The following is a 21,422-nucleotide window of genomic DNA, read 5'->3' as shown; positions in this document are numbered from 1 at the left end:
CATAGCCACATAGTTTTGAGGCTGCAAAAAGATCCATGTAGATTTGTTATACAATGAATTTTCTGAGAGTCTCTTTAGGCAGTATAATGATGGTAAAACCGTACCCTTATTCTTCATTCCCCAAGATCCAATGAAGTACATTGTTCCACTGTTAGTGTTTTTTAAGGTACTTAATAGGAAAAACACCTGAAATAACCATAGTTGTATGGGGATTTAGGTCCACCTATAGATTCAAGCGGCTGAATATGAATTACAAAAAATTATTGAACTATAGACAGTTATGGGAAATGAAGTTTGTTTGGAAAGCCACTGATATATCCAGGTTGCCTACTCTTACCTTTTCTCCTCTAGAAATAGTCTCATAGTCTCATCTCTAAATAAAAGCTTAACTATTGTATATAAGGAAAAAGCACCACAGTTTCTGGATTACAAAAGTCAATTTAGTGTTCTGGGATTTGTCTTCCACATTTTAAATACTAAGAAAATGACGAGTTACATTATTTCCCATATGAAAGAAAAAGATCAGAGAAAAATCTAATGAAAGCAGAAAAGTCAGTTACTTTTTTCCCCCAAGAAATAGGCAAGTTTATTGCCAATTACTTCTTTTTTTACAAAAAAATACTTTATTTTAAAGTAATCTCTATACCCAACATGGGGCTCAAACTTACAACCCCAAGATCAAGAGTCACGTGCTCTGCTGACCAAGCCAGCCAGGTGCCCTGCCGATTACTTCTTTATAAGCCAACTGAGTTATGTTCTGAATCCCTGAATCCAAGGAGAGTAGCCTTCGCCATATGTCAATCTCCTGTCCCTACTATCACTGCTATAAACATGTGGCTTGTTTGCATGGAGAGAACTGGGACTGTCACTCCTGGTAATACCGCTTCATATTATCAGCAGTTTGTGGATCCACAGAACTGTGGAATGGTCAAACAGGAAGAGACCAAAAGCTCATCTAACTTAAGCCCTTCCTTTCACAGGTACTTACACTGAGTCCGGGTAGGATGTGATTCATTCTGTTACCTGTGCTTTGCCCTGTCACTCAAAACTGTTATTTGCTGGGCTCTTTTGCAGGATAAATTCAAGTTTAGATGATACAAGATACCTCCAGAATGGCATTCATCTTCCACAGACAGGTGAACCATCCTGTGAGAAGGAAGGCATGTCCTTTAGTAGAGTAGGAATAGAATGGGTCAGCCAAAGGTGGAAGGGGGGCAAAGTGGTACCTCCCAGGCTCCAATGTGAAATGTTAGCTCTGTTCCTGGCTGGCTGGGCAGTAGAGTGTAACTGAGCTTCCCTACAGAGATGTCCGAACTCTGGAAGCCCATGGGAGCCGTAGCAACAGGCTTGACCTTTTCCACAGCAGCCTTTCTAGATGAAACAAGAGAAAGCAAGAGCACCTCAAAGGAGGGGGGGTAACTTCCATGCAACCACAGTGACCATTCTCAAAGTGGGGTGGGATGTGGATTTCTGGGCTGCCTTATAAATAATAAGACTAACTTTTTAAAACCCTGGACAATTTTCAGTTCACAGACTAAAACTTTATAAGGCATCTCCTTCAAGTGTCGTGCATAATATAATATCTAGGAACTATGGAGTAAACCTTTTCACTTCTGCTTAAAAATAGGCCATAATCTGGGTTAATTTCTAAAATAGTCATAAATGGATAAAAACTGAAGGGTATGTGTAGAGAAGGACCACAAAAGATTTAAATCTCTCAGTGTTTTACTCCTTCACCTTTTCTAGAACACATGACTGTTCTCCATTCATGTTGAAAAGTGGTTCAAACCTCCATGGTATTTGCTTTTAGCTCACGGCTATACATTAGCTGTGGAAAATTACCAAAAGGAAGATAAAATGTTAATTATCGGTGGAAACTTAAATAATGGAAAAAATAAAGCAATAAAGAGAAGAAAAAATTGTGGCTACATTCCTATTTAAATAGCTAAACATTTTTTTTAAAACTAAAAATAAAATATTTTCATGGCTAAGAAAGTGAAATGGAGAAGGGGAAAAAAGACAAGTGTAAGGTAAATAATGCAAAACCAAACAAAAAACCAAGAATGTTTACTTATTATGGCGCTACACATCAGTAAATTTCAAGAGTGATGTTAATCAAACAAAATTCATGCTCATATCTTATTAGAAGCCTTTTCTGCAAAGTGTATTAGTGAAAAAGAAAGGACTCAAAGTCTACTACTTGTCTAACTTTGATGTTCTCCTGAAACCTCCATAAGTGTTCGGATTGGGAAACAGGAGAATTGAAAGGTCAGTAGAAGTGTTGAGCCTGACATGATACCCATATCAAAGGAGGATCATAGAACGAAGCTACTCTAAATCAAAAGTAGATCCGAAACAACCTTTTCATAAAACCCCAAAGAAAGTATTGTCTTTCAAGTTTTGCAAGAGGGAGATATGACTGATGGAAAAGTAGAAATGAAAAGAGAGACTGCAGACTTCAAGTACTTATTCCTGACCCTCCAGGGGGTGCTGAAGATGAAAGAGATAGGGCTTCAGATACCAGAAGCCCCCAAGGAGTGGCTGACTAGCTGAGTGAAGACAGCCGAGAAGGATGACCCATAGTTCACTAAAACCGCTGCCTCTCCCTTTCTTCTGGTAAACAGCTGAGCATTTTGTTTGTATGCAACAGGAATAAGTTGCAAATATATACGAAGATGCGGTTTTAAAGGAAAATTGTTGTGATAATAAAAGTGAGTTCAGTTCTTTTGTGACCACTCAGTAAAGTCTAACGATGACACATACATAAGTCAGCAATAAAAATCGAGCTTTTACTTTGAAGCTTTTGCACCTACCACTGTGTCATCCCAGGATGACCTACCCCTCTTTCAATGTCCAGCTCTTCCACAAAGGATTCCCTGGTAACCCCAGACAGAAGTTGTCTCTCAAGCCTGTGAATTCAACTTTTGTTTGCACTGTTCTTTCTGCGTATCTGCCTGTGTTCCTTCTGTCCTTTTGTGCTTTCTTCCTTGATGGACATTATACGACATGTCAGGCCTGGTAGCATTTATTCCCCTATAAGTTGTAAAGCTCTGAGAAAGCAAGGGTCTTTAATTTCTCTTTATATCTCCTTCCCACCCCAGTCAGGCACAGTATTTTGCACACAGTAGAATATGAATAAATATGTTTATAGGATCTGTCGAATAAATCAAGTTGTTAAGGAAAGTTAAAAAATAAACCTGTGAAAATTTCAGTGGTACTGTTACATATAACACAGTTTGAAAGGCTATTTTTGAAGTTACCTTTCTCCAGCACCTTCTAGAATATCAGCTACATGCTAAGTTTATGTTTAACTTTATGAGAAACTATTCAATTGTTTTCTGCAGTGACTGTACCATTTTACATTCCCATAGCCATGTATGAGAATTCCAGTTTATCCACATTAGTTACCTTCTGTCTTATTTATTATAGCCATTCTTGTCGGTAGGTAGTGGGGTCTCATTTTGGGTTTTAATTTGCACTTACCTAATGACTAATGATGTTCACCATCTTTTTATATGCTCATTAGCCATTTATATATCTTCTTTGGTGACAAGCCTGTTCAAATCTTTTGCTTCTTTTTTTCTTTTGCATATTTTTAAATGGATTTTTTCTGCTTATTATTGAGTTGTCAGAGTTATTTGAATATTTTACATACAATCCTTTATTAGATATGTATTTGAAAATATTTTCTCTCATTCCTTTCATTCTCTTAACAGTGTCTTTCAAAGGCCAGAACTTTTCAATTTTGATGAAGTTTAATTCATTCCTTTTTTCTTTCTTTTTGAATCATGCTTTTGGTGTTATTGCTAAGAACTCTTTGGCTAACTCAATATCATAAAGAGTTTCTCTTATCTTCTAAGAGTTTTATAATTTTCACTTTTACATGTAGAAATTTGATCCATTTTTTTGGTGCCTGGGTGGCTCAGTTGGTTAAGTGTTTGACTTTGGCTCAGGTCATGATCTCACGGTTCGTGGGTTCAAGCCCCGCTGTCTGTGCTGATGGCTCAGAACCTGGAGCCTGCTTCGGATTCTGTGTCTCCTTCTCTCTCTGCCCCTCCCTCACTTGCATTCTGTCTCTTTTTGTTTCTTGAAAATAAATGAATGTTAAACATTTTTTAAAAATAAAAGATATAAAAACAAAGGAAATTTGATGCATTTTTAATTTTTAATTAAATTACGCATGTGATATTGAGTAAAGTTCTAAGTTCATCCTTTCACATATGGATATACAATGGTCCAGCACCATTTGTTGAAAAGGTTTTCTTTCCCCCTTTAATTCCTTAGCACCTTTATCAAAAATGAATTAATTAAAATTGTTACTTATAAAAAGTTTTAAATCAGTGAATATAAGTCTTCAAACTCAGTTCCTCTTCTACAAAAAATCTTTTGCCTATGTGTTCCTTCACATTTCTGTATAAATTTTAAGATAACCTTGGCAGTTTCTACAAAGAAAAAAATCTGCTGGGATTTTGATAAGAATCATGTTGAGGGGTGCCTGGGTGGCGCAGTCGGTAAGCATCCGACTTCAGCTCAGGTCATGATCTCACAGTTTGTGAGTTTGAGCCCTGCATTGGCCTCTGTGCTGACAGCTCAGAGCCTGGAGCCTGCTTCAGATTCTGTGTCTCCCTCTCTGTCTGCCCTTCCCTCACTCATGCTCTCTCCCAAAAATAAACAAATGTTAAAAAAATTAAAAAGAAATAATGTTGAAACTGTAGAACAATTTTGGAAAATGTGCCTCCTTTTTTTTTTTTTTTTTTTTTAAATTTTTTTTTTCAACGTTTATTTATTTTTGGGACAGAGAGAGACAGAGCATGAACGGGGGAGGGGCAGAGAGAGAGGGAGACACAGAATCGGAAACAGGCTCCAGGCTCTGAGCCATCAGCCCAGAGCCTGACGCGGGGCTCGAACTCCCGGACCGCGAGATCGTGACCTGGCTGAAGTCGGACGCTTAACCGATTGCGCCACCCAGGCGCCCCGGAAAATGTGCCTTCTTAACAATATCTTTTAGTCCATGAACATGGAATATTTATTTATTCAGATCTTTTTTCACTTATCATAATAATGTTTTGTCATTTTCAATACACAAGTTTTCTACTTCTTTGTCAAAAGAAGTACTACACCCAACATGGGGCTCAGACTTACAACCCTGAGATCAAGAGTCCCATACTCTACTGACTGAGTCAACCAGGGGCCCCTAAGTGTCTTTGGATATGCAATGGGGCTTTTGTAGCAGCCTACAATTGGATTTTTAAAAATCCCCATTCTGACAATATCTGCTGTTCCTTGGAGTTTTTAATCCCTTCACATTTAATAAAATTACTAATATGGTTGGTGTTATGTTTGCTACTTTTGGGTTTTTTTTTCTATATATTTCATATCCTTTGTATATCTCATATCCTTTGTTCATTTATTTCTCCTTTATTGCCCTGTTTTATGTTAAATAGTCATTTTTAGTGTACCACTTAATTTCATTGTTTCTTAACTACATTTTTTTTTAAAGATATTGCTTTAGGAATTGCAGTGCACATATTAACTTAGCACATTCTACTTCAGATTTATACTAATTTAATACTGGTAGAACAGAGAAACTTTGCTTCAATATGGCTTCATTTCCTCCCCTGTCCTTTGTACAATGGTCATATATATTAAAATTAATATTATAAACCCAGCAATGCAGTATGATAACTATTGCTTTATGCAATCTATGTCTTCAAAGTATTGAAAAGAATGGAAATGTATATATGCAAATACATTTATCCAAATATTTACTTTGTGGTATTCTTCACAAAGAAGAGTATGTATGTGTGTGGATTCAAATTACTGTCTGGTGTCATTTCCTTTAAATTTTTTTTTAATGTTTATTTATTTTTGAGAGAGACAGAGACAGAATGCGAGTGGGTTAGGGGCAGAGAGAGAGGGAGACACAGAATCCGAAGCAGGCTCCAGGGTCTGAGCCGTCAGCACAGAGCCCGATGCAGGGCTCGAACTCACAGAGCTGTGAGATCATGACCTGAGCCAAAGTCAAGACACTCAACTGGCTGAGCCACCCAGGCGCCCCTGGTGTCATTTTCTTTAAACCTGAGGGATTTGCTTTAACACTTTTTGTAAGGCAGGTCTGCTAGCAATGAATTCTCTCAGTTTTCATTTGTCTGGGAATGTCTTCACTTTGACTTCAGTTTTGAGTGATAGTTTTATTAGATATAGAATTTTTTCATTGAAGTATAGTTGATACACAATGCCACATTAGTTTCAGGTGTACAAGATGGTGATTCAACAAGTCTATACGTTATGCTGTGCTCACCACAAGTGCTACCATTTGTTACCATATGACACCGTTAGAATACCATTAATTATATTCTCTATGCTATACCTTTCATCTCCATGACTTATTCAATCCGTAATGGGAAGCCTGTATCTCCCACTCCCTTTCAGCCATTTTGCCCATCCTCCTACCTGCCTTCCCTCTGCCAACCATCAGATTGTTTTTTATATTTGTTTATAGGTATGCTTCTGCTTTTTGTTTGTTTTGCTTTTTTAGATTCCACATAAAATGAAATCGCATGGCATTTGTCTTTGACTTATTTCACTTAGCATAATGCCTTTTAGGTGTATCCATGTTGTCGTAAATGGCAAGATCTTATCCTTTTTTATGGGTGATTAATATTTCATTATATATTATATGTATATTATATATAAGTTAATTTTTTAATATATTCATCTATCAATGGATACTTGGGGTACTTCCATATCTCAGCTATTATAAATAATACTGCAGTAAACATAGGGGTGCATATATCTTTTTGAATTAGTGTTTTCATTTTTGGGGGGGTTAAATACCCAGTAGTGGAATTACTGGATAATGTGGTATTTCTATTTTTAATTTTTTGAGTAGTCTCTATACTGTTTTCCACAGTGGCTGTACCAATTTACATTCCCACCAACAATTTACAAAGATTCTTCTTTCTCCGCATCTTCATCAACACTTGTTATTTCTTGTCGTTTTGATTCTAACCATTCTGATAGGTGTAAGGCAATAATCTTGTGGTTTTGATTTGCATTTCCCTGATGGTTAATGATGTTAAGAACCTTTTAATGCTCATAGACACTTCTCCAAGAAAACATCCAGATGGCCAACCGACACATAAAACAATGTTCAATATCACCCATCATCAGGGAAATGCAAATCAAAACCACAATGAGCTACCACCTCACACCTACCAGAATGGCTGACATTAACAACTCAGGCAACAATAGATGTTGGCGAGGATGCGGAGGAAGAGGATCTCTTTTGCATTGTTGGTGGGAATGCAAGCTCGTTCAGCCACTCTGGAAAACTGTATGGAGTTCCTCAAAAAATTAAAAATAGAACTACCCTATGACCCAGCAATTGCACTACTAGGTATTTATCCAAGGGATATAGGTATGCTGTTTCGAAGGGGTACATGCACCCCAATGTTTATAGCAGCACTATCAACAATAGAGCCAAAGTATGGAAAGAGCCCAAATGTCCATCGATGGATGAATGGATAAAGAAGAAGTGGTATATATATACAATGGACTATTACTCGGCAGTCAAAAAGAATGAAATCTTGCCATTTGCAACTATGTGGATGGAACTAGAGGGTGTTATGCTAAGCGAAATTAGTCAGAGAAAGACAAAAATCATATGACTTCACTCATATGGAGACTTTAAGACACAGAACAGATGAACATAAGGGAAGGGAAGCAAAAAAACAAACAAACAGGGAGGGGGACAAAACATAAGAGACTCATAAATATGGAGAACAAACTGAGGGTTACTGGAGGAATTGTGGGAGGGGGGATGGGCTAAATGGGTAAGGTGCATTAAGGAATCTACTCCTGAAATCATTGTTGCACTATATGCTAACTAATTTGTAGGTAAATTAAAAAAAAAAAAAAATCTTTTCATGCTCAACATCTCTTGAGCCATCTGTATGTCCTGTTTGGAGAAATGTCTATTCAGATCCTGTGCCAAATTTTTAATCAGTTTTTTTTTTATGTTGAGTTGTATAAATTCTTTACATATTTTAGATATTAACCCCTTACTGGATATATCGTTTGCAAATATCTTCTCCCATTCAAAAGATTGCCTGTTTGTTTTGTTGATGGTTTCCTTCACAATGCAAAAGCATTTTAATTAGGTATAGACCCAATAGTTTATTTTTGCTTTTGTTTTTCTGGATATAGAATTCTTTTTGTTTTAATATTTTTTAATTTTATTTTTTGCAAGTGGGGGAGGGGCAGCCGGAGGTGGACGGAGGATCCGAAGTGGACTCTGTGCTGATAGTTTGACAACAGCGAGCCTGATGTGGGGCTCGAACTCACAAACTGCAAGATCATGACCTGAGCCAAAGTGGGATGCTCACTCGACTGAGCCACCCTGGTGCCCCTCGATATAGATACTAACTTTTTTCAGAACTTAAATAGCTCAGTCATATCAATGCCTTCTGGGATATATTGTTTCTGATGAAAAGTCAACCATTAATATATTTTTCTCCTGTATGTGATTAATCATTGTACCCTTGCTACTTTCAAGATTTCTCTCTGACTTTGGTTTTCAACAGTTTAACTATGATTTATCTAGGTTTGTATCTCTTTTGTGTGTACCTTACTTGGGTTTGTTGAGCATCCTGGATCCATAGAGTAATACTTGTCATCAAATTTGGAAAGTTTTAAGCCATTTCTTTAAATATATTTTCCTACCCTTTCTCTATCTCTCTTCTTTATGATATTACTATTACTCATATATTGGAATGTTTGATGATGTCCCACAGGTCTCTGCAAATTTTAAAAGTTTTACTCATTCTTTTACCTGTTTTTTAGATTGGATAATTTTTATCTTCAAGTTCACTGATACTTTATTCTTCTATCTAAAATCTTTTTTGAGTCCCTTTAACAATTTATTATCTATCTATTTATTTTTAAAGTTTATTTATTTATTTTGAGAGAGTGGGGGAGGGGCAGAGAGAGAGGGAGAGAAGGAGAATCCCAAGCAGGCTCAGCACTGTCAGTGAAGAGCCCAACATGGGACTCAAACTCATGATCTGTGAGATCATGACCTGGGCTGAAATTAAAAGTCAGATGCTTAACTGACTGAGTCACCTAGGCGCTCCTTGAATAAATTTGATTCTATTTTATAATTTCTCTTTGTTGACATTCTCTCTTTTTTTGAGTCATTGTCATACTTTCCTTTAATTTTTAAACATGGTTTCCTTTTTTAGTCTTTGAACATATTTATAATTTTTCCTTTGAAGTCTTTGTTAAATCCAACATCAGAGTGCACCCAGAGACAGTTTTTATTTACTGTTTTATTCTGTTGGTGTGGATCACATTTTCCTATTTCTTGGCATGTTCCATAATTTTTGTTGTTGTTTAGAATTGGACATGTTAAAAAATATATTGTAGTAATTCTGGATTCTGAATTTTCCCTTAAATGTATTGCCATTATGCTTTGGTTTTGTTTAATAACTTGTCTAAATGTACTTATAGGATCTGTTTACCAGCACTGTGTGACTGCTGATGTCTTTTAAATTATTGTTCTCATTTTTAAGCCTAAATTCATAGGGATCAACTTGTGTGTGCATAGATTAATGACCTGTAAATGAGTGGCCAGACATTGTGCTCAAACAAAAGAGTTCACTCCCTGGCATTTGATCTGCGTGTATATTGGTGAGCACATTTAAAGTTCAGGTAACCTGGGGCACCTGGGTGGCTTAGTTGGTTAAGCATCTAACTTTGGCTCAGGTCATGATCTCACGGTTTGTGAGTTTGAGCCCCATGTCAGGCTCTGTGCTGACAGCTCAGAGCTTGGAGCCTGCTTCAAATTCTGTGTCTCCCTCTCTCTCTGCCCTTCCCCACTTGTGCTCTCTCTCTCTCTCAAAATCAAGTAAACATTAAAAAATTTAATAAAAAATTCTTTAAAGTTCAGGTAACTTTTGAATACATACTTCCTGGCTTTGCTTAGTCTAGACTCTCTTATCTGTCTTCTGTACATGGACACAGGCTTAGTCAACCAATGATGTGTGGATAGCTTGCATCCTTTCCAGTTTTTTCTATGCAGGCATATGGAGAACTTTTGAAGGCCCCCTGTGGTAGTCTTATTTCCAAGATCTTCCTATTAAATTGCTGGCTGAACTCTCAACAATAGCCAAATTGTGGAAAGAGCCTAAATGTCCATCAACTGATGAATGGATAAAGAAATTGTGGTTTATATACACAATGGAGTACTACGTGGCAATGAGAAAGAATGAAATATGGCCCTTTGTAGCAACGTGGATGGAACTGGAGAGTGTGATGCTAAGTGAAATAAGCCATACAGAGAAAGACAGATACCATATGCCTTCACTCTTATGTGGATCCTGAGAAACTTAACAGAAACCCATGGGGGAGGGGAAGAAAAAAAAAAAAACAAAAAACAAAGAGGTCAGAGTGGGAGAGAGCCAAAGCATAAGAGACTCTTAAAAACTGAGAACAAACTGAGGGGTGATGGGGGGTGGGAGGGAGGGGAGGGTAGGTGATGGGTAGTGAAGAGGGCATCTTTTGGGATGAGCACTGGGTGTTGTATGGAAACCAATTTGACAATAAATTTCATATATTAAATTGCTGGCTGATATGCCAGTCTGCTGCTTGTCCTAACCATGATTGGAACCTGAGGCTAACTGAGCTTCTGGTCTTCCTTTGTTTGTTTACTACTTAGATTGCTAGTGTTTCCCACAGTGCTTCTGGATATGGAGTTTTATCATACCCTGCTGCAAATCAAGTCAGCCCCCTCTGGCAGTGAACATTCTGATTGTCATGCCTTTTTCTACTTTGGTAGAACTACCTTATAAACTGAGCTAAGGGAGGGGGGAGCAGAGAGGGCTAGGCAGAATGCCATACTTCCATTGTTCATACCTAAAGTTCAGTGGCTTTTTGATGAATAACTAGTTCTCAGTGTTGTGTATGCCTTTGGTTGATTTTCAGAGCCCTGAATGGGTTGGTTTTGACACTTGTATCCATTTTTATCATTGCTTTTGGGGGATAGTAACTGCTGAAGTACTCACTCCACCATACTAGAAGTCCCATCTCTGCATTGGTCATTTTTAACAACTCCTCAGCAGATTCTGGTGTGAAGCCAAGGTTGAAAATCACTGAGCTAGGCTAAATACAGGAATGAATGATTTCACTTCATTTAATAAACATTTATTGAACATCATCAGGCACAGTGTGGATACAAAGTGGATAGAGTATGGATACAAAGATTATAGACTATCCCTCTCTGTGGGTGGTCATAGGCAGTGGGAAAGATCAAGTAATAATGCAGTATAACCTGAGCAAATAGGGTTGGGTGAGGCTAGGTTTGGGAGCAGTGTCAACAAAAGACAATGCCTACAGCCCATCATTTTTCTGCAACATGCCAACAGGTTATCACATTTTCAGAAAGTACTATAGCCAGTAAGCAGATCCCTACTTAATGTAAGTATAAATAAAGTTTCTCATCCTGGAGAACTAGGACAGTTTCCCCAAATTACATGATGATTACAAACATAACTTTAAGGAACTGATTTTACTTCATGTAAAATCTAACGAGTTTTTTAAGGCTATATTTTCAACTGAACTGTGATGATTTCATGATCTATGAATAAATTAAGGAATAGCAAATCACAATGGGAGTCAGTATAGGCAGTGTGATATGGTATTATGGTTTCCAAAGTGGGATATCCACAAAGGCAAACCATGGAAGCATAGGAAGAAATATTAGTTAGCACTACTAGTTTTTCAAAAACATCAGATTTGGTCTTTAAAATGTTTCTATTGATTGAGTGTTTCATAGAGTGAGTGAGACTATTTATATAGTAGTATATGCATAGAACTTACAAATAAACAAACGTATATAAGTGGCATGCCCCCAATATTTTTGGGTTGGGAGTGCTCAGTCACAAAAGTTAGAGACCACTGGTATAGTGGTAAGAACACTGACCTAGATGGGTGCTAGTCCTTCTTGCACTACCAACTTGCTGTGTGAACATGGGCAAGTTATAAAGACACTCTGTGTATTCCAAACTATAAAATGAGGAGCCTGTTATAAATATCCTTGAGATATCTTCCTATAAGTGGTTTTGTTCTTTATTTTCCTGTAAAGTATAATTATGAAGTTGTAATAGCAGAATGTTGTCTTTGGTTGTTGTTCAGTATTTGAATTGGATGAAGGTCTAAGCCTCTTTCTGAGTTCCTGAAATATTTCCGGAGAGAGCTTGGCTACATCCCTTCTCTGTGATGCTGCTGGTTGTAGATGTGATGATGCCACACACACCATGATATTTCTTTAAATTCTGTTAACTTTAGGCATATTAACAGGACATACCCCAATTGGTAGCAGAGTGCCAAAATATAGACACAGTTATAGATGTGTGTGTGCATGTATGCACACACAAATCAATCCTTAACCATTGCTTAATTTCATTGCCTCCATAAATGGAAATTCAGAAAGCTTCACGATTTAAGCTGAGTACATAAAGAACATTAATTGTAGTTTTAATAGTTAGAAAACACCCAAATAGATCCATGCATATCAAGTTTAGTGTCTACTCAGAAATGAACTTGTAAGATAGAGGATTATTTTCAATATTTAGATACAACTAAAAACCCAAGAGGTTAGCAAAACCTTATTTCATCTTTTGATTTAAATTCAAAGAAATTTAAATTTTACATGTTCTACTTAAAATATTCTCCTGTAAAAACATTCAGCTTCAGAATTCAATAGAGTAAGATGTTGGGCTTCAGTGTTCACGGATCATAACAAAATAGACTATTGATGGTTTTCTGCAAATAACTATTTGGACTGATTATGACATAGTCAGTTCCTTAAAATTTGATGTTTCTCTGATTTAGTTTTGTTTGCTATCTTCAGTAAATGAGTTATTGCTAAATAGTCTGTTGGCATAGTATTTTAACATCTAATCCCTCACATGCTTTTTATTTATTATTAGTATTTAAAAGCTTGAAGAAACTTTAAAGAACATAAAAAGATTTTTTCCTAAGTACTTTGGATTTTCTTTTTCTTTCTTTCTTTTTCTTTTTCTTTTTTTTGTTTTTTTTTTTTGAGTTTTGAGAGAGAGAGAGAGCAAGCATGAGTGGGGCAAGGGCAGAGAGAGATAATCCCAAGCAGGCTCTGTGCTGAACCCCACGTGGGACTCCATCTCACAACCATGAGATCATGACCTGAGCCAAAATTAAGAGTTACACACTTAACCAACTGAGCCACCCAGGCACGCCTGGATTTTCTAAATAATACTATATAATACAAAACATCATAATGCTGTCTGTGAAGTTTTTTGTTCCAAATAACATATGACAGGAGATCGATGATAGTGCCATGAATCTTTACCATAAAGTTCAATATTAAAAACCAGCTGCTGTGATTTACCTGTAAAGATGGAATAATGACATTCAGGTACATTCTATGTGATAAGTGCATCATTTAAAAGATTCATCTTAGGGGCACCTGGGTCGCTCAGTCGGTTAAGCATCCGACTCTTGATCTCAACTCAGGTCTTGATCTCAAGGTCGTGAGTTCAAGCCCCATGTTGGGCTCCGTGCTGGGCATGAAGCCTACTTTAAAAAAAAATCATCTTAAAGAGAAAATGATAGAAAAAAGGAGCAACAATACAACAAAAAGAATGACAAATCATAACCATTTTGATGTAGATAAATGTTGAAAATATGATCTCATAAGAATGACTATAGACAGAATGAAAGTAAAAAAGAGCAAAAATAGAAAAGCAAGAGTTGGGGCACCTGGGTGGCTCATTCCATTGAGCATCTGACTTTGGCTCAGGTCATGATCTCACGGTTTGAGAATTGAAGCCCCACATCGGGCTCTGTGCTGACAGCTTGGAGCCTGGAGCCTGCTTCAGATTCTGTGTCTCCCTCTCTCTCTGCCCTCCCTGCTCATGCTCTGTCTTGCTCTCAAAAATAAGTAAATATTAAAAAAAATTTTTTTAAAAGAAAAGCAAGAGTAAAATGAAAAATGCAAATGTTGTATAAGTAGGAGAAAAGGTAACTCTTAAATTCTAAAATTAATTTTATTTTGCATGGTAATTAATTAAAGAGGAGAAGGAAAATAGCACTTTAAACTTAGACCTGCATTAGCACAGCCTGTACTTTGTAATCTACTGGGGGTATAGAATGCAGTCATTTTGCTGCTGCCTGGAACAGGCAGCCAGGAACAAATTTCACTCAGCCTTCCAATTGGTAACCAATCCACAAGCTTGAATTCAAAGTTCTAACCTTTAATTTTAATGCTGATCATAGACTAGGACATAGCTATTCACCCTAGAGGAGGAGCTAGTTAGTGGGAGAGGAAGAAGTTTGCCACTCCAGTCTGGGGATCAAAGACAGTAGCCTACCCTGTACCCCCAGGCCCAGAGCCACTGCACCCACCTCTGTACTCTCTAGAAGCCCTGTGATTCGGTGCTACTTGTTTAGCAGAGGATAGATTTGCTTGCATTATTATGTGTTCATTTCGCACTATGTGTGCATTTGGCCTGTCTTCTGCTTTGATTTAGGTCATCTCTTTGCTTTTCCTGATGCTTCTTAAAGATTGAGAAAAGGTCAGGTTTGGATGGTTTGGAAGGTTTTTCTGTTTCAACTGGGCAGCTTGCTTTTCCCATGACACATCACACACATGGCTTCACTTTTCCCCCAAATTTTCTGTGGACAAGGGGACTTTTTAGTATTAACATTTTGTTTTAGAATTATTTCAAATTACAAGGATAGTACACACAGTTCTGGTAGAGGTCCCTATTGTGGATATCTTTCATTACAATGTAGACCAGGGGCTTTTAACATGAATCCATGGATTAATTTGAGAGATTCCTGAACTCCTGAAATTTATGACCACTTTATATATTTGAATGAAAATGCATTTCAGTTCATTCAAGAGCTACATAAAGATTGTGCATTTATTTATTTATTTTTATTAAAAATTTTTTAATGTTTTTATTTTTGAGAGACGGAGAGTGAGTGGGGGAGGGGCAGAGAGAGAGAGAGAGAGAGAGAGAGAGAGAGTGGGGGGGAGACACAGAATCTGAAGCAGGCTCCAGGCTCTAAGCTGTCAGTACAGCTGACTGAGCCACCCAGGTGCTCCTAAAGACTGTCTTTTAGTTTTATCAATCCTTTTCTCTAGGTGCAACCTCTTCTCTCATGTTTTCCACCATGCTAATACATTTTTTTATTAGAATAATATCTACCTCAAAAAGCACCAGCGTGCATGAGCACATTTTTGTATACAACAGAACTGACCAAATTTCTTTATCACACCCCTATCATTGTCTGAGTTGCTCAACACTGTGTGTTCACATAAAAGATATTAACTGTTGTTTGACGAACTTGTGTTTCTTCTAACAGAGGAGTCTGTCTATACTACATAAAAGCCTCAAAGTTGAACCTAGGGGTCCTCCATCAAAATGTTTTGGTGGGGAAGGGAGAATGGTTCCCTATCCAGAACACTTTGCATTTTATCAGTGCCCTGAAAAGACTTGGATAAAACCATTTTTATAGATTGTCTAAAATTTGAATGTTAACAGCAAAGGGTATTTGGAACTATTACAAAAGCACTGCTGTTTTCCCTTGAAACTTTAAAGGGGAAAAAGCTATGAAATTACCATAGACCTATTTTTCTCTTGTGTCTATATAGAGTGCATTATTTGAGGACTTTCTCACTCCACTTGAGTTCTAAAGATAAAAGATATTATAATATTAGAAATCTAGGATTCTGTGAAACCTCCCCCCAAGTTAAAACTTCCCTTTGTAAGCATTTTGAATATTTTCAGTGCAATTTTTGGTTATTATCTAATATTAGGGGTTTTGTTTCAGACTTACAGATTCCAGTCTGATGTTAGAAGATTATTCATCCAAGTTGAGCCCCCAACCAAAGAGAGCCAAGAAAAGCCTTCTGTCTGGGGAGGAGAAGGAAAATCTGCCAAGTGACTATATGGTGCCTATTTTCTCCGGACGGTACGTATGTATTCTCTTCCTGGCTTTAAATATTAGAAAGTGAAGAGTAGGTGTTGCCAGGTAGTAATAATAATTGCAACTAACGTTTGTTGAACAATGTTGAGAAAGCTTGAGAAACTTTCCTTGAGAAAGCTCTGAGGAACTTTGGCACCCTGCACTGAGGGAGATGTGTTCATTGTGAAAATCTGCCCCCACCTAGGGGGGCTACATGACAGAAGAGAATGATCAGAAACTTAGTTCTCATTATGTAACTGGTTGAAATCAGAAGGAGAGCATTGGATGCTAGTGATTGAACACTGTATATAGTCACTATAGGTAGAATAGAAAGAAAGGTTTGAAACCGTAAAGTGTTTGATGAACTTTAAAAAAATCAGATGTTATGTTTAGGTAGAGGGAAACTATTGTGGTTGCCAGTGTGATTAAAAAAAAAAATTTAATGTTAATTTATGTTTGAGAGAGAGAGACAGAGAGAGAGTTGGGGAGGGACACAGAGAGAGGAAGACACAGAATCTGAAGCAGGCTCCAGGCTCTGAGCTGTCAGCACAGAGCCCGATGAACCCATGAACCACCAGATCAGGACCTGAGTGGAAGTAGGATGCTCAACTGACTGAGCCACCCAGGTGCCCCGACAGTGTGATTTTAATTATTATTCATTAGGAAGAAAAAAACCTTAGATAAGGTAGACTAAGTAAAAGAAAGGCATCATAATTTGAATGCCTGTGCTATATTTGTTTAATGTAAAACAGATTACTCTGTATTGTGAGGCAAACTCACAAAATAATCACTAAGTCACAAGTCCGTTAATGCTGTTAATGTTCATAAGGTGTGTGTGTGTGTGTGTGTGTGTGTTTTAAAAAATATAAACTTTTTTGGAATGATTTTAATATAGAGAAGAATCTTGAAACTTGTTTAAGACACCAAATTAAAATTTAATGGGAACCTTCAGAGCCTTCCCTGTTTATTTTCCTGTGAATGGAGAGCTATATCCACAGAGCTAAGGCTATATTCAAAATGAAGGGCAAAATGCCATCAGGAAATTCAGTAGGAATGACATGGTTGTCATTGTTGGTGACCTTCTTCCATTTCCCTGTGTTTTTCCTATTTTTCTCTGACGGTTCCTTTTGGAATTGTTTCAGATACTAATGTCATAATTGTTCTGATTCTGATTAGGAAGGTAATGGGATAAGTAATATACTATTTTTAGCTTTTTCTTTGATATCTTTGAGATCTCTTATATTTTAGTGTTTATTTTTGAGAGAGAGATAGAGCATGAGCAGGGGAGGGGCAGAGAGAGGGAGACACAGAATCTGAAGCAGGCTCCAGGCTCTGAGCTGTTAGCACATAGCCCAATGTGGGGCTCGAACCCAAGAACTGTATGATCATGACCTGTGCCTCAGATGCTCAACTGACTGAGCCACCCAGGCACCCCTGATATCTCTGATTTTTTTAAAAGTAGACTTTCCTGGGCGCCTGGGTGGCTCAGTTGGTCAAGCATCCAACTCTTGATTTCAGTTCTGGTCACGATTTCATGGTTCCTGAGATTAAGGCCTGCATTCAGCTCTATGCTGACAGCATGAAACCTGGTTGAGAGTCTCTCTCTCCCTCTCTGTCTGCCCCTCACCCACCCCCCAATAAATAAATAAACTTTAAAAAAAAGTGAACTTTCCATTGAAATATACATTTGTTGCTAAGTATGTTTGCCCAGGCTTGGCCTCTTCACAGTTCGTTTAATATACACTGATATTCTTTATAGGAGATGGCTAGGCTAGAGGAGTAGAATGTTTTATTTTCTGCTTTGTTCCCACTCTGTTTTAAAAAAATATATTTAAAAAGCATATTAACTAATCATGAACCTGCATGGCATACCTCTCCATCTCTTTACCACATGAAATGAAGCTGCTTACTTTCAGTGCCTTCTTTCTCCTAAATCAAACCAATTTGTCTCCTCAGGGCCAGTCTCAAGAAATGATAATTTACAAAACAAACAGTGATAAAAGAAAATGCAAATAAAAATTTATCTTCTGGGTTTTATTTCCAGTGTTTTTGTTTTTTTAATATGGAGCCATGTCCTGTATTCTACTACTGTGTTGAAAATAACACTTCCTACTGGTGTTGACAGTATTAATCTCAGAGGATGGGACAGAAATGAACCTTTGTTAAGTACCTGTTATTTTCTGGGAATCATACTACATGCTTTATGTAGACTATCTTGCTAAATCCTCAATGCAGCCCTAGAGAGGTATTAGTATACCAATTTATGGACAAGGAAATTAAGGCTCAATGACTTGCTGAAAGTGACATGGCTGGCATTGGAAGAGCCAAGAGTCCTCTAGGGATTGGCCGATGCAACATACATACATGCACTCTGCAATTATAATGTATTTCTGGGAAATACCATTTCTTCTGGATGGCACTTTAAAATTTCACTTCTTGGGGCACCTGGGTGACTCAGTCGCTTAAGTGTCTGACTTTGGCTCAGGTCATGATCTCAAGGTTCTTGAGTCCAAGCCCTGCATAGGGCTCTGTGCTGTCACCTCAGAGCCTGGAGCCTGCTTCAGATTCTGTGTCTCCCTCTCTTTCTGTGCCTCTCCCTACCACCCCCTGCCCCCGTGCTCTGTCTCTCTGTGTCTCTCTCTTAAAAATAAATAAACATTAAAAAAAATTTTTTTTTAATTTCAATTCTTGTTCTCAGATAAATTGAGTTAACTTTGTGTCACTGGCAGATTTTTGAGTTGAGACCATCAGAGATCGAGTACTGGGGAGGTTTTAAATTCATCTTAAATTTGTAGTAGTTTATTTTTGTCAGCATATCAGCATCATATTCTTGTTCTTGTACCAGATTATAGCAGGGTTATCACTGACATACACTTATATTTACTTAAAGAAAAATACCCCTGGTGTCCTGGGTGAAAAAAATATTTCTAAATGTATTTGAGGTCTCTTATGAAATAATTATAGTCTTCCTGAGGTTTAGCTTATTTGCAGTAGAGAAGGCAAGAGACCAGGACTTCATTCTGCTCTCTAGAGCTATGTCAACATGTCTACTGTCAGAGATAATGTGAGCTCAAACTTAAAGTTCTCTTACTTAAGAGTTGTCTCAACTCAGGGCAAGGCTAGCATTGAATATAATCTATTATTATATATATTGAATCATTTTACAAAGTTCATTTCAAACCTCTCTATTATATATTTAGTTCTGTATGGAATTCCAAGCAGATTCTCATGATGATTTTTATAATCACTTATTAATTCATTCACTTCCTATCTCATTAAAAAAAATTAGAGGTAATTATGTCAAGACTCTGAACTGAAAATCTTCCATCTTTCTTTTTCTCTACCTAAATTATAGTGTATATGTTACTGAGTTAGTAAATATTATCTTGTTAATATTCGGAAAGATAGAGATAAGGAAAAAGAAATTAAAATTTACCCACTAAGTTTAGTAAGAAACAAAGTGGACTAATCTTATCAGATGTTTTAGTAAAATTCCATGAGAAATTTCAAACTTGGCAAATGTTGAGCCCTATTTTTCAGCAAACTACACAGATTCAGGTACCAGGAACTTAAAAACATAATGCCAGTATTTGCTTAAATTTTAAGTAACTATTCTTGTAAGAAAAATCAAAGGTAAAATTCAGCCTTCAGAGGCCTAAGGAGACTCAATTTCAAGAAAATCTTCAATATGATCATGATACTTCCTCACCATTGGGGTTGACAACAAAGGTATTGAAGGAGGTTAAAAATCATCTAAATATGTTTAACAACATTAATAAATTATAGCACAACTTCTATTACAAAGCATTTTGGGATGTTACCATTCACTTGCCATCATCGTCAATTATGAATAAAAACAAGTCACTTTTATAAATATCACCACTTTAAATGCAAATCTGGTCAATTTTTCTTATCAGGGCTACATAAGTAAAAGCTCTCATTAAATATGTTTACACGCGCACACACACACACATAACTTTTTAAAATTTTTTCTTAATGTTTATTTATTTTTGAGGGAGAGACAGCACAAGTGGGGAAAGGGCTGAGAGAGAGGGAAACACAGGATCGGAAGCAGGCTCCAGGCTCTGAGCTGTCAGCACAGAGCCCAACACAGGGTTCGAACCCACGAACTGTGAGATCATGACCTGAACTGAAGTCGGATGCTTAACTGACTGAGCCACCCAAGCACCCCCAAATAACTTTTATTATCTTAGAAAGAAACCCAGTAGGCATGAGGCCTCCCCATAACTTTAGAATTTATTTATATATGCAACAGCTCTGAGCAATGCATCACATCAACTCAGTTATAGAATTCAGATCAAGCACATAGTCTTATATCAGGATCACAGGCACACAGGCGATATCTCATTTTATAATATCATCTATTCTAGAAGGAAAGTCTTTTATTATAGACTCAATCATATTTAACCACTCTAAAAAACCAATGAAATGATCTGAGGCAAGTTATCTAATTTCTCTGAGCCTTGTTACTATATATCTAAAATAGAAATGATACACTTTACCTCATAGGGTTGTTGTGGACATAAAATGAGATAATATATATGAAAAGCACTTGGCAACACTATGGCCATAATAGGTATTATTATTGTTGTTACCATTACTGGTTAAGGTGGTGATCCCTTCTGTATGTGAACAGTTAGCTCCTGATTTACCAAGTTTTTCTTTGTCAGGTTTTCTTTGGGCATGTTACACAATGTACTTTGAACTTAGTAAAAGTTGGACAATCCTGTCGCTGCCACCCATAATATCTGTATTTTGCTCTTATTGTATTTTAGTCAAGTACATGTCAGTGGAATTACAGATACAGAAGAAGAAAGAATTAAAGAAGCTGCTGCCTATATAGCCCAAAGGAATCTTCTTGCTAGTGAAGAAGGAATCACAGCATCCAAACAGTCCACAGCATCCAAACAGTCCGCAGTATCCAAACAGTCCGCAGTATCCAAACATTCTACAGCATCCAAAGAGTCCGTGGTATCCAAACATTCTGCAGTATCCAAACGGTCCACAGCATCCCAAGAGTCTACGTCTAGTCTTCACCAGGAGGAAGCTTTTGAGAAGAAGTCAAGGAAAGTTGCAATTCGAGAGAAGGCAGAACGCCTGTCGCTGACAAAAACAGTAAGGAAAGAAATTTAATATAATTTACAAAAGCAGAAATGCATGTACCATTGTGTGTGTACATATAGATTGATTTGTTCCAAATGAAGAAATAAATATGTAGTCTTATGGAGAAACAAAACTAAAAGAATACAAGGATTCTGCGTCTCCCTCTCTCTCTGCCCCTCCCCAGCTTGCACTCTGTCTCTCTCTCTCTCAAAAAGAAATAAACATTAAAAAAAAAAAAAAAAGAAAGAATACAAAGATAAAGACATTAAAACGTATGGGTCAAAGGG

The 21,422-nt window shown here is 37.2% G+C and overlaps 1 protein-coding gene across 1 annotated transcript in view; it reads left to right on the top strand.

Moving 5' to 3' along the window:
- MYOM1 (myomesin 1) overlaps positions 1–21,422 on the top strand; it is a 166,279-nt gene that overhangs the window by 35,095 nt on the left and 109,762 nt on the right. The window contains exons 5-6 of the mRNA XM_047087004.1: positions 15,877–16,017; positions 20,808–21,147. Coding sequence (XP_046942960.1) covers positions 15,877–16,017; positions 20,808–21,147 — 481 coding nt within the window. The remainder of the gene's footprint in view (positions 1–15,876; positions 16,018–20,807; positions 21,148–21,422) is intronic.

Source organism: Lynx rufus, unplaced genomic scaffold (genome assembly GCF_022079265.1).
Source record: "Lynx rufus isolate CCGP_SWC_20201006 ecotype Redwood Valley unplaced genomic scaffold, mLynRuf1.p SCAF_22, whole genome shotgun sequence".
NCBI classification, from domain to species: Eukaryota; Metazoa; Chordata; class Mammalia; order Carnivora; family Felidae; genus Lynx; species Lynx rufus.
Note: the sequence above shows the minus strand (reverse complement) of the source record. Positions and strands in the feature narration are given on the sequence as shown.